The sequence below is a fragment of the Pleurodeles waltl genome, chromosome 10, assembly GCF_031143425.1.
Source record: "Pleurodeles waltl isolate 20211129_DDA chromosome 10, aPleWal1.hap1.20221129, whole genome shotgun sequence".
Lineage (NCBI taxonomy): Eukaryota > Metazoa > Chordata > Amphibia > Caudata > Salamandridae > Pleurodeles > Pleurodeles waltl.
Window position 1 is genome coordinate 601,221,547 of NC_090449.1, and position 14,236 is coordinate 601,235,782.

At 39.4% G+C, this 14,236-nt stretch overlaps 1 protein-coding gene across 3 annotated transcripts in view; it reads right to left on the reverse strand.

Moving 5' to 3' along the window:
- Positions 1 to 14,236, reverse strand: part of LOC138261743 (mitogen-activated protein kinase kinase kinase 3-like) — a 377,725-nt gene that overhangs the window by 202,169 nt on the left and 161,320 nt on the right. For all 3 annotated transcript variants that reach the window (XM_069211063.1, XM_069211062.1, XM_069211060.1), the window contains exon 2: positions 1,966 to 2,045. In XM_069211063.1, coding sequence (XP_069067164.1) covers positions 1,966 to 1,993 — 28 coding nt within the window. In that variant the 5' untranslated portion in view covers positions 1,994 to 2,045. The remainder of the gene's footprint in view (positions 1 to 1,965; positions 2,046 to 14,236) is intronic.

The window sequence follows — 14,236 nt, forward strand, 5'->3', positions numbered from 1 at the left end:
AGAACCAGGAAACTATTTGTGGGTACAAACATGTGTAAATCGACTCAATTGCACCCAGTTAGGGTGGCTGGATTGATCGTCTGAAAGAGCATACTACTTAGAGGAATTTCATTTTTTTTCTTTGGCACTCTTAGTGCCTACCTCGGTTCTACATGAAAAGGCAGTGGCTGTAAATTGATTTTTCCTAGGAGTAATAAATCTGAAGATGGGTCGCACTTGGGACAGAAAGGTACCATGACATCTGCCTGTGTAATTTCGTAGTCCCATGCAGACATAACATGTAGAACATTGAGTATGTGTGCTGCAGTATACATATAAGCAATCAGTAATAAAGTTTGGCTGTTACATACAAAAGACATTTCTGTGTTTAATTGTCCATCCACCTGTCGAAACAATGTGGCAATTATTATAAAACACTAACAGGCACCACGGTTTAAATACTTTTAAAGAGTGAAAAACAGTTATTGTCTTTGGCAAAGGTATGCATTGAAACAAATATTTTCCTGGGCTCCCTTTAGTCTTCTATTGTTAGCAGAAAAGAGGAAAAACTGTTCTCATCTACACATTGAAGTTGCTGCATAGGAAGCAAAGGATTTTGCCATGCAGCACGGTGCGATGCATTCTCTTATCTAGGTTAGCGCTCTAGTTCTCTGTTGTCTGCGCAATATGCTCAACCTTAAAGTGGTTAAACAAAGTGACCAGCCCATAGGCAGAAGTAGGGTGGCAGTTATCTGCACTGGAAAGACAGAGGCATACAGAGAAGACTGTGACTACAGTTCCATCTTAGCTGATAATATATATTGATTTCTAGAGGTCAGAAGGGTAGACTGCCTGGAAACATTTGATGAATGGGCTACTGAAATAGAGATCAAATTTATACCATTTTTTGCATACAATAAATGAAGAGGATCTGATCTGGATAAAAGCCTAAGGAAACTATTTTCTGTCACTTAATGAAAAGCAATAAAATGTTACTGGGAGATGTGGTCTAGTCACAAAAAGCTGAGTTTTACTGTGTGACTGTGATTATGGGCAAATTGCTTTATGTCCTTGTACATGGAAGTGTCAATATGAGTAATACAATAGAGATATGTATAACTGTATACTATAATTGTGCAAAAATAATTTTAGTCTACGGTCTTGGTGTGTCTTCACTATTTTTTGTAGTCAAGAATAAGCCAAACAAAACTCCAGATGCATGCTAGAGGATGTGATGGGCTTCATTACATCTTACTCTGGCAAAGTCTTTATGTCCAGATTTGGAGGCTGAGAACTATTGTTAATAAGGGATAGGTCCTTTCAGTTTTCCCTTCGAGGCTCTCAGAGTACTTGTTGCTATTCTTGCTAATATTACTTGCTGCTCTCTTCCATTCACTGTTCTCAGAATCGAAAAACCTTGATGAGGAAACCATCTGGTACCACGGCCAAACTTTGACTTTTACTTTTTTTGTCATGGTAGCTATGAAAGCCATTTACTCTCAAAAGTTTAGGCATGGCATGGAAGTAGTAGTAATTAGGATTTCCAAAAACCTGCATCACTACCACAATTTTTGACTTCTGCCCGTACTGTTGTGCCAGTAGTATCTTCATTATATGCCCCCACCAGCATTTTACATTACTTCCTGGTTTTCTGGTTTCTTCTAAACCAGACCTTCCCAACCAACATTTGGGTATGCAAAGTCTGTGTTGTATCAAATACTAAAAAAAACAAAAAAGTAAAATTAAGAAGAAAATACTGTGGTCCTGCAGCAAAATTTGAACAGCTTCACACTTAGCTTTGTACTACTGGAGAAAATTGAAGAAACTATTACAGTAAGTCACCGAGCAAATAGGCAAAACCATTTGACTGATACCAATTTCATATTCAACAAGCACAGTGCAAAGTCATCTTTGGCCTGGTGCAAAAGGTGCATATACTAGTAACCATATTTTATAAGAAATGACAGTAATATATGTGCCACATACCCATGTTTGCATTCAGATCAGGCAGCATGCAGTCTACTGGGCTCCAAACGAGGATATTTTAACACTTCCCCAGGACCAATCTGTAATAAGGTAAAACAATTTCAGATAAGTTATCTGAAGGGACAACACACAGAGACACATTGATGTATATGTTTAAAAAACAATACTTGCTCTTTCCCCAATTCCTGCATGGGGCTACCCACACTTAATAGATGGATCAATAATTTCCTTTGAAACAAATATTAATAAATAGAATGAGTATACATAAAATAAATCAGATGTTTTGTTAAATGTTTTCTTTCATTCCACAAAGCAAAATAAGATTAGAAATATCTTTGATATCACTAACATTTAGACACTTTGCTGTCGTAATATATTCCATCTGTGAATGTATGGGGCAGATAAAAATTTCCTGAGGTTTTTGATATGGAAAGAGCCTACAACCACAGACGATAAACGTTCGGGTCTGAATCTCCCTGAGACTAACGGAATAATGATGACAATAACTTGCCACCATTAACAGCCCTTTTAAATCTGTCTCGCATCAAGCGCAAGAGACTAATAAAGTGCATCATGAGGAAGAAAGCAAGAGCTGCTGACCTGCCTACTTCAATGAACTCTAGACATGCACATTATACCACAGACTAGTACACCAGCATACAACAAGATTACTTAATTTATAATTTTGAGAATGGCTGTAAACTAAAGTATTCAAGAGTTTAGACTTGAGCTTATTCCTCTAAATTAATTTGAAGATTTTTGAAACCTGAATTGTTTGCCGTCAAAGTTCTGCCTACTACGTTCTTATACAGAAGAACCTATAAAACATAATGTTTGTTTATGTCAGGCTTTACCTGATCTAAGGAGAACATTTCTGAAGGCTTTTTTTTTATCACCACTAACTGTAGAACTATTGGGGAAGCTATTATTTACTGTTTTTCTGATAAAGACTCACTTCATTAAAGAAATTAACCACATTTTTAGATCTCTATAACGCTGCCTTAAGAACACGTGATGTAGTGAAAACCGATGAATTTATACACAGTGATGGAAGTTATAACATATCTTTTCTTTTACGTTTATATTGTAATGGATATTTTAATATTTTCATACAATAAAATACAAAAATAATTATTAATCACACCTCCACTATCTATCAAACCTTGAGTTTTGTTTGAAGAGTTCATATTTCAAGGCAAAAATCATGGTTCACATTTGAGTCCTGGTGAAACTTAGAGCTATTAAGCACAGAGTGCAAATGAATGATACATGACATGCCTGCTTGTGCGTAGAAAAGGGACATATTTTTATCTGAAACCCATACACCATCTTAGGAGCGGGCTCATGTTCTTCGAGCGGCTCAACAAGATGTTTCAAAAAGGCTGGCGGGACATCCCTCAAGAAGAACTGCTGTGCACGTGCCTCTGAGGAACCTGCATCTGTTTACATGGTAACTGAGAGGAAAGCGCTATGGCACAATGTCTTGCACAGCACCGCTTTAGATATGCTTTTACATGTTGAAATGTTAATACAGAGGAGTGTGAACATTTGCAGAGAAGTGGCCCTCAACTAGTATGGACCGGCCTGAAACCCATTCATGCAGGTAGGTGATCTAACATTCATGGGATTTACCTAGTAGTCAGTCTGACCAAAACTACCTACATCCTTTCTCGGGAACTCACGGAAGTCCCATGTCCTGTTAGTGATTGCACTTACACGTTAAAGGCGGTAAGTGAACGAAGTCCTGATTACATGCTGGAGACAATCGAATGCTTGGAGGCACGTGAACAGTCTGCTGGATGGTTCCTCAGCCACTGAAGGCAGGTATGGAGGTCATGAGGGCAGTTTCAGTGGCGACTGAGTAAGTAATTTGTTCAGGCCTTAAGTCACGCTTGGCATGAACAAAAGATGTTAACTCATACCATAAAGTTTGTTTTTTGCCCAGTAGGTTTGACATGTCCGCAGACTACTTGGGGTGCATGCACGCTGTCTAGAGCCGAGACCTAAAAAGAAGGGCTCAGCTGCAACACTGCCTTCGTTAAAAATGTATTTGTCTTTGGCCAGATCCTCACAGATGACTTCCAAAGGGCCACTCCTCAACTAGGAAATACTGGTAAAGATAATAGGTCTACTGTTGGCTATCATCATTTTGGATCTGTCAATGATTGCTTTGGTTGGGCATGTTTTTGTAAAACATTCCTAATGGTGAAGCTGTGGGGAACTCATCACTCAATTTTTTTTTTTTTAAATACTAAAAGCAAACATATTTTTAGTCTCAAAAAGCATAGATTGGCATAGAAGTCCCTGGCACTTAATGGACTCCTTTGTATTTGGATGTGCTCCTTGTGAAAAAGCAAACCTCCATCGTTGACAGTGAAGTTAGCCAATGACTGAGTGGGCAGACTATATTATATGCTGTACAGCGGTGGAAGACAAATGTGAATGACACAACAAACGAATGGCTTAAGGGGCTGGCTGAAACCCCCTTTATGTAAGAAAATGACTTTAGTAAAATCAAAAGTTGTGTGCCAACAGACCTACAAAGCTACAGCTCACATCGGTCACATGAGAATGAGGAGGAGTGGTATGATGTATAGTGAATGACAGAAAAGTTCAGTGAAGGAAGAGAAAGAATTGGTGTAACAAGTGCACATTTTATCAATAGGGCATGGGAAGGTTGAAGTTTGTGGGCAATCAGACCCTTGAATGCTTACACATTATAAGAACACCGGCCCATTTCAGACGTTCTTGTCTGTGCATAGAAGTGGAACTTATACGTGCAAAAGAAAAGCAATATAGGATAGTACATTTCACATCCTGATTCAGAAAATCAAGATCTGTGAGAGGTAATGATTAGGAATTACAGCTACAAAGGTGAAACATTAACTCTTCTGACAGTCTGGGGGATTTCACAGCGCCTTAAGGGCAATTTCCAATACTGAAAATAGAAATTTGGGGAAATAGGTTTTGTGGGACAGTGGATGCAAAATGCAACACATAGCCACAACCTCGTAAGCTGGGGGTCTTCATAAACAGCTTGCAGGCAGCTGCTTATCTTGAGAAGTGCACTTCTCATGTGACAGGCAAAGGTAAGTGTTTTTCCAGCTAGAGAAAGGAAAATTGAGCTTTCACATTTAATAGTGGTGTAGATGAAGGGAAAATATTTGACCATATAAAATCATACATAAAAAACACATGCCCATCTGAATCGTTTACACATGAGTACATACATTTAGGTTAGAGTATTCCCAGAAATATGTGATTGTCATGTAATTCCACCAGAACGTCATGGATTCTCTGTGAATCCCAGGAAACCTGCTTCGACTGTAGCATTGTGTTTTTGGCAGCCTGCCATTGTTAACTGGGCCCCTTTTGTTAACTTTCAGTTTTTGCATGGCGAAAAAAGGGACCAGGCGGCTGCTAATCTCAATCAGCCAAAACCCTAACTTTGGTAGCCACATATACTAAATGTTATATGCTACCACTTGAGACGTTTTTGATGCAAATACTGTGCTACCACTTTGCTTGCACTGTTTTTATACTTCAGTATTCCCACAGCATTTGTTCTCCCAGTAGGAATAACTGGGATAGAGACGGTTGCAAAAAAAAAATTGTATTTTAATAATTCAACACTTGACCAAACAAGCATTTTCTCAGCCAATCAGTCACTTCTTGACAAGCTGGCACGGCAGCTGATTTTTTTTGTTGTAAGAATATGCCACAAAAATAAAAAGAGGAAAAAGAAATAAATAAAACATGCAGTCGTAGCATGGTGGCCATATGCTTGAAATAAAAAAAATCTAATAAAAAAAATTAACCATTGCCTATAAGATAATTAGAACACTAATTGCGCCTTCTAGCCCGCAGGCGTACATAGAAAACATATATAAACCCTGTTTTAATGCGCCACAGGAAAATATGATTCTTTTCGACACAAAGAAAAGATGCTTTTGGCTTTGAATTTTGATAACCTGAAAATATGATCTAAATACTTCAGGCTGACTAAAATTATATAAAAAGGATAAAGAATGGAAAGAAGAAAAATTGCCAAATTCAAGTATTGGGATTCCAAATCTTGCACTGATGTACATTTTTTAAAGGTGGATGTAGACATGTGATCAGAGATCTGAATAAACAACTTAACTCACAGTGCAAGAAGGCCAAAGGCTGATATAGGAAGCACTATTACCCCACTTTGTAGGCTTTGGTGGGCAGAAGAAAAAGGAAATAACAGCTGAACAGACCAAATGACGAAGCGGGTTAACCGAAAGCCTGTCTTTTTATGTATAGTTGTATGCATCTTAATTGATGGATTTGTTTGATTATATGAGGCATGTGAAAGAGCATAAACTGTCCAGAGGCCAGACCTTACACAGAGTTAAACTCTAACAAAACAACAAAAAAACAAACATTGGCAAAGCCAATAGGTTTTCTCTTCATGATCTATTGGTTTTGTTAGGGCTTTTTCACCAAGCTTCACAGCATCCAATATGTTGTGCAGAATGGCTAAAGTTTATTTATTTTTTTAAACTAAAAGCCTTTAACATGACCGTCTGCCTTATTTTGTAAGCACATGCAGCATGCATGCACATTCCTACAGAATGGCATAGGCACTTTTTTTGCTTTGTTGTTGCTACTGATACAAGTTGGATTGGTATGAATGCAAAAGCATAAAATAATTTTAAAGGAGGAAGGCATGAAGAGTGGTACCAACAAGGGGAGGCTGGTTAGAAGAAGGAAGCAACATAAGGGAAAGTTGGGAGGGAACATGAAAGTCACACAGGAGATTTGGGACGAACGTGGAAACAACCCATGGAAAGATGGGGTGTCATAGAGGCCACATTTGGGTTGCGGGAAGCAACACAGATGGCACGATGGGGGAAGCAAGGGAAAGAAGCATGCAGACAAGGGCAAGGGTGGGTTGAAGCAGTGACAAAGCAACATGGAGTGCAGGGGGAAAGATGTACACATGCACTCTCATGGAGTGCTTAATGCGAACAAAAAAGTAGCTCTTGAAAAGCAAGCAGTGTAAGCAGAGAAAGCAACTAATCAAAGAGACTGTAAAGAGGCAATCCTCCATCAGAGGGACATACACAAGATTGACAAGCTGGGACACTAATAAGCAGACAAATGAGAGCAAAAATTTCAGTAAACTAATAGTATGCAATGGGTGGGCTTCAAGCCCCTCTATGTTCTTGTTAAGCCACAATATGTCTTGGGGCAGGCATTACATGTGCTGTCTACTAGGCTCGACCTAACATGACACTATCTGTAAAAGAAACTTTATTTTCAGAAATTCCCACTCACAATGAAAACTTTCACACACTCTTGTGCTGAGCCACATTTGCTACCTTCCACTCAAGAAATGCTCCATTCCTCTCCACCATGTTATTTTTTCTGATGACTACCATTATTACTATAGGCCCTGCATGTCGACCTTTTATAAGTGAGTAACAAATCTAGTTAGTATATGCATCCAACTGCAAAATATTATGCTCCACCTAAAAATATGAATAATGGTCTAACATGATCCACATTTCTTCCATTATCTTTCTGTCCGACTCTTCTACACATCATCTGTAGTATGTTAAAACTGATAAATCCACGTTTATCAAGTGAATTCTTTATATTTACATGAAGGGTTTATGCGTCAACCTCTACGCATACACTTATGAGCATCCAAGTGGCCTTCCTCTGGCAGCTGTAACTCCTGAGTAAGGGTGAGAAAAGTCATTCCAAAACACTTTGAAAACCGCATGCCTAGTTTTCTTAGGTCTCCTCTATATCACCTATCTATATTTCCTAAAGTTTCCAGAGGAATGTACAAGACTTAAGTCAATCTGAAAATTCTTGAGCATCCTGGGCCCCCCCCACTTCACAGACAAAATCTGCTGATTCACAATGGTGATTTTTAGGATTGAGCACACGCAAGTGCTCTGGACCATGTTTTAATCTCTATGTGGGCTTCTAACAATGCCCATGTCATGCCCACCACTTTAATTAGTTCATGGGCTTGCCTTTTAAAAATCGAATGATTCCATTTGTGAAAGGCATGCATACGTCATGCATTTTCCGGTGCTTAGCCCTCTTCGAGCACACCGGTAAACTACTGAAAACATACGAGGCACCGTGTTTTCAGCTGGTTTCTGGACTACTTTATCTTTTCATTTCCTGCGCAGCGCAATCTCACTGGGCAGAAGTCAAGCACTTTGCATGACATCATCCCTGTTACATGGATAATTGCACTTTTGCTGGTTACATGGATAATTGCAATTTTGCCGATAAGTTTCACTGCAAGCAAACTTCTGTTTCCTTTTCTGTGTTTCCTTCACACTCATGGTGACCATCGGCTTGAATATGTAAAACTGTTTTACTTTTCATTATTAGTTATGTGGCAAGAAAAGTCCAGTTAGGAGTTTACAACGCTAATAGCTCTAATGTGAGCAAACGCGAGACCCGTTGCATCGCAAATGCTTGTTTGGTTTGCAACTGTCTCATTATTAGGCAAGTTTAGGGTACACACCCATCCACTGCTTACTGTTGAATTTTCTTCCCTGTGGCCGAATGGTTCAGCAGGATTCTGTTCTCCCACTGTTTCTCACCAGAGAAAGCTAGAATCCGCAGGACGTGACGTTAAGAACCATCCTGACAATTACATCAGTTTTGTGGATATTACTATAAAAGCAAACTCTGTAAAAGTACATTTCCAAAAGTTATTCTAATGTTGACCAGGAACACAGGTTCACAGTGGTGCATAAGAGAACAGTGGGGTCATCAGTGCCCCAAAAAGATGTATGGGCAGTCTTGAGGAATTGTAAATGTATGCAGAATGTGCATGCAAGGAATTGCACCACATGCACAAACAAATGAGGGATGCTGCGCTCATGCTGGCATCCTGTGCTTTGGTGGTCGAGAATGGGATGGGTGCATCTCTAGGTAAGCACAGACGATAAAGTAGGGTAGTGCGAAAATTCCAAATTTGATTTTGCGTAATTACTCGAATTCATACCAAATGTAAACCTAGCATTTGGTGCTATATTTTAGAGTGAAATTTGTACTTGATTCGGGACTCATATCCTGCAAACAAAATAGAACAAAAAACACAAATGTTGTGAACAACAGTCACTCACGTTCTGGTTGTTTGTGCTGTTCCTATACTCCAGCGATAATGTTTTGCTGTAATTACACCTTTGGTGTGATGTGTAATTTCAAGAATTGTCTATATCACGGGAAATACAAAATTTCCAAAATGATGTTAGACTATGCAGCGTAATGGAAATTTCGCCCAGGCCTACTATAAACTTGAGCATTTTGTATACTTCTGCAATTCCAAAACGCACAGTCCAACACCTGGTATATACTCACAAAACTATTTCTGTGGTCTGGCTGTGACAAATGCGTCTCTTCTGCAAAAACAATATATATATGTGGGGGTTGATGTAAACTTCTATAAGTGGGAATGAACAAAACAGTTCATGTGACTTTCTATTCTGACCTACATAATTATTATTTCAGAGAAGCTTTAGCTGTGCTGTGACAGGCTAACCCCCCCCCCCCCCCCTCCTTGCGTTACAGCTCATATTCAGTTACTAATAGACTACAATCTGATGTAAACGAAATAAATTGACATTTTTTGGAACATCTTTGAAAGGCTGATATGGGGGCATTAACTGATGGCTCACCCATCTGAAGAAGGGTGATGTACAACCATTGGCAGTCCTGAGAATAACACTTTGATGGGGAGAAGGTTATTCTACAGAGTTTGCAATCTGTTACTTACCTTGACCTTACTTTCAAGCCATGTGTTTTGAAGTAAACATATGCTAGCTGGGGAGAATGCAAGACCTGCTGTTATCTTTATGGCAAGGAGTAGGTTTTTAATGCCTTGCTGTAGCATTTTAGCCATCTGCTGAGGGCTATGTTGCTTATTAAAGGACTTTAACCCCAGGTATGGATCCAAGCTGCGGGTGAGGGCCTATAACGAGGGAGAGGGACTTTTACAACTTGTAGAGCCCTAGGCATAAAGGATATCATTCTACTAAAACATTCCACCCACTGAGCATAGCATGTTCTAAATTAAAGCAATGTTAGAGCACACTGCCTATTACTAGCCACCCCGTTATCTTCAATGGGTTTCTCAATATTCCAATGTTCTAATAATGGCTAATACACAAGTCTAATAAACTGTGCACCCTATCTAATAACAGAGTGATGGGGCTCTTTTACACCCCGGCCATTCACCTCTTAGATACAGCTAGCACATTTGCTGTTTCTTCAAATTCTCTGTTTATTGGTAAGACACTCACACAATATATACTTTCATAAATCTCTCGCGGTCAGCTCTGTGCAAGAAGGGGAAAGAAACCTATGTGAAAAGCAGTAGAATAAACCTACAGGGGGAATCCACCAAAAACAAGTTTAAAAAAGATTAATTTAGTGCAGAGAAAGGTCTATGAAATACGTACACAGTCCCTTAAATGTCGACAAGTTCTTGATATGTGTTTTTGTCCAAGCAGACAGAAAACGAGAAACTATTTCTCTTTGACAGTGAAAGTTACTCCCACTAACTTGCATGATTTGAAAACATCTAACAATTTAGTTAGACCAGTTTTGCAGGTTGTATACCTTGAGATGTCAGGTTTCAATTTGTTTCTATAGGCAGTACAGAAGTATCTCTCTTGATGCCAGACCTAACCACTGCAAAATCTACACTAATATAGATGAAAAAGTCTATTTTTATAGCACGTATAATCCTGACGTTTATATATAAACTAGCTACAAGATGGTTAATGACATCGCCAGAGCCACCACACCGTCCAAAGACTGGGTCACCAGTAGTTTATAGAGTCAGAAAAACTAGACAGGAGTGTGAATGCTTTTCAGTTATTTGAACTGGCAAAAAAGCGGCTATTTCGTATTTTTCATTGAAACTTTTTGGTATAAAATACACAATGTGGCCTCACTTTTTCCACCATTTTCCAAGAGGGAAGTATGTCGCTGACCACCAGATCCTGTAATTAAAGCTTAGTGGCTCAATACAGTTTGGCCACGGTAGTCATGCCCCACTGGTATGAAAGGTCATCAGCTGTACCCGCATGGCACATTTTCTTCATTGATTTCACTCATTAATTCTGAGCTCTGCAACAGCAAAAAGGCACATGAATATGCCTGGGAGCATGAAGTGAACAGGCGCTGCGCTGGAATATGCACATTACTGATAACCCACAGCATTACTTATAGCCATCACCGAAGTGTACATATTTGCAGAGGGCAACGGTGATCAACAATCTACTTTAACAAGAACTGATAAAACCTATAGGAAGAGCCAATGGAATTATGCGGCAGGGGAGCATCAAATTATGCAAAAGGTTGACTGAATTATGCAGCTGGAAATGGCAAGTTCTGCGGCATAACGCAGCACATTTTTGATAATATTACTTCATCATTTAGTAATTTTTTATATATGGTAATACTGTATTAGCAAAGATTTCTCTCCTCAGAATCAGTTTAACAACCAAATACATAAATAAGCAACTGAAAGGTGACAATTTAACCTTTGTGAAGGGTCTCCCAACACCAGTGAACTTATATTGCTCCGTTTCTAGTAACTTTTGATCGCTTTGAGCTACAAACATTTTTTTGTTAAAATCTGAAGATTATGCAGCAAATGATGAATTATGTGGAATATGTGGCAAATCCTTAAGTATGCGCAAAAAGCTGCAGCTGCAGAATCACATTAATCCAGTGGCTTTGCCTGTAGGCCTCAAATTTGAAGCTTTTAAGCATTGGCAAATAGAAAAAGCATGGTTAGACAACAGAAAAAAACAAAACAAACTCACCAGTGCACAATGTGTACATGCGGAATCACCAGCATGCATGTGCTTGTACGCATCATGACACTATGACACACCAGCATGTTTGGACAATCCTGCGTCACCCATGCATGTGCATGCATATATCATGACACACCAGCCATTTTGCTAAACCACATGTAGGGAAAGGAGCTGAAGGGTAGCAAATTGCAACAGCTGGGCCAGTAAAACAAATAATAATAATCGAAAAAAGGGACTCAGAGGAGATGTGGGGAAGGGAAAAGAAGAGAATGCTGCTCCTCAAGACAGTGATTAGGGTGGGACGAGAATGCCACAAACGAACCATGGGGGGGGGGGGAATTAATAGTAATAAAAAAGCCGAGCAGGGCCACTACAAGAAGAGAGCCTGGAGGGCAGGAGAAGCAGCCCACAGGAGAGAGGAGGGGAGAGCAAGAAAACACATGCACTCCCATGGAATGCTGCAAGTAAACAGAAAAAAGTAGATCCCTGAGAATAAGTAGTGGAAGGATTTAAGTCATCCAATCGAAAGGATGGTAAGGAAGATATGTTCTAGGAGAAGATCAAACACAAAAAGGAAAGACACTAAATAAGAAGCAAGAATTGACAAGAAAGCCAACCAATGATAAAGAATCTGGTGGCCCAAAGCCCAATGCAAGTATTGGTATTGTGCACCAGTGGCTTTGTGAACCTCCGCGTTAGCAGCTTAAGTGGGGGAAACCACTGAAAGTTGATTAGTTTAACCTTGGCCTCTGAAGGGCTGCAAACAAAAGCTAAAAAAAATGCTCGCAGGGCATGGCGAGATGGTGGGTGTCACGTGGTATTACGTCAGCCAAGTTCAGTAAAGGAGAGAGAGAAAGTAATGATGCAAACGAAGAAAAAATATGGCATAGAAAGCAGTAAATAGTGAGTGAGGGAAAAAGGAAATTTAGAAAATATGTGATAAAAGAAAGAATTGTAGTAGTTAAAAACTGGAAAGGGGAAGAAAGAAGAAAGAGTGAAAGGATAGAAATGAGGAAGGAAGGAAATGTGAAAGTGAGGATGGGAAGGAGGAAGGTAAAGTGAAAGGAAGAAAGGGTGAGTGAAAAGAAAAGGTATGGGCAAAGACGGATGGATGAAAGGTGCAAAGGATACGTTTTTCTGAAAATATCTAAGGGAGGTGGAAAGAATTGATGGGGGGTTGAATAGGTGAATGGAAGGATGGAGAGATGTGTGAAAGGATGAATGGGTAGAAGAGCGGATAGACCTATACGAGAGTGGAATAGTCGCTGGATGGAGGCATGAAAATATGGAAAGGCGAAAAGGTGGATGGATGGATGGGTGAAAGAAATGATGAATGTGCGAAGAGATAGATGAAATTTCAGTGGATGGTTAGAGTAATGAAATGATATATGAAAAGATGGAAATGTGAAATGATATCGTGGAAGGATGGCAGGACGAATGAACAGGTGATTACATGTAAGTATATAGAAAACTATTCTAGAAAGAGTCGAACTCAACTGTTTCTCTCACTCAGTGTGATTAGAGCCCTGGTTAAAGTGGGGATATTTACACTTTCTGGCTACTCCCTTGTTGTGCACTGTAGGTGTAAGTTTTTAATCGATGCAAACCATCAGGTTAAAAAAGTAAAATAGAGGTCCATGTGAGGGCCTGGATATGCACATGCAGTCCACCTGATAAGTAGCATATTGGGTTACTTTACAAATAAAAAAAACACATCAAATAAGCACAATTTTTAATTGTCCATGCACACAGCTTATTATGTACACAGCTGTACCGTTATCCTGAGTTTCAAATGTGTGCAATTTTTAAACAATTTCAAACACTGTATAACTTTCTAGCGTGGTTTTAAAATGCGGAGCGTTTCAAACTGTACACCTTCATACTAGTTTTAAATATTTTCAGACTTAAACCCCAGGCAAGTTTTCCTCTTCTGAAATATCATTTTCCCAGTGTTTTGAAAAATAGGCAGTAAATTGTTGCCAGCCATAAACCGTATCTGCAAGGAGGGTGCAGCAATGTTATTAGTGCTTCTTTCTCAGCAAAAAAAACAGAAATGCTTCAAGCAGAGATATTATCTGGAGTGTAAGAGAAACTCGTTGACAATGTGTCTGATGAACAGCCTGAACTGCACACAACTGGATGAGAAACCGCAGTGAAACTTGAACAGGTTACATGACCATATCCGGAACAGTGGTGCCACAGTGAACATGCGCAACAGCTTCAGTGTTAGAAGCCCTCTGGCTAAAAATTCTAAAGATTTATTTTTCCACTATTTGACAACCCTGATGAAGGAACCGCCAAATGAGACCAGAATCTTTCTAAAAAGGGACTTTCCTGAGCCTTCTGACTGCCAGAGAGCAAAATGTACAGTCTCCGCAGTTTAATAGACCGTCGTCAAGTGGAAAAAATGTATTTTCTACAAGACAAACCACAGAAAC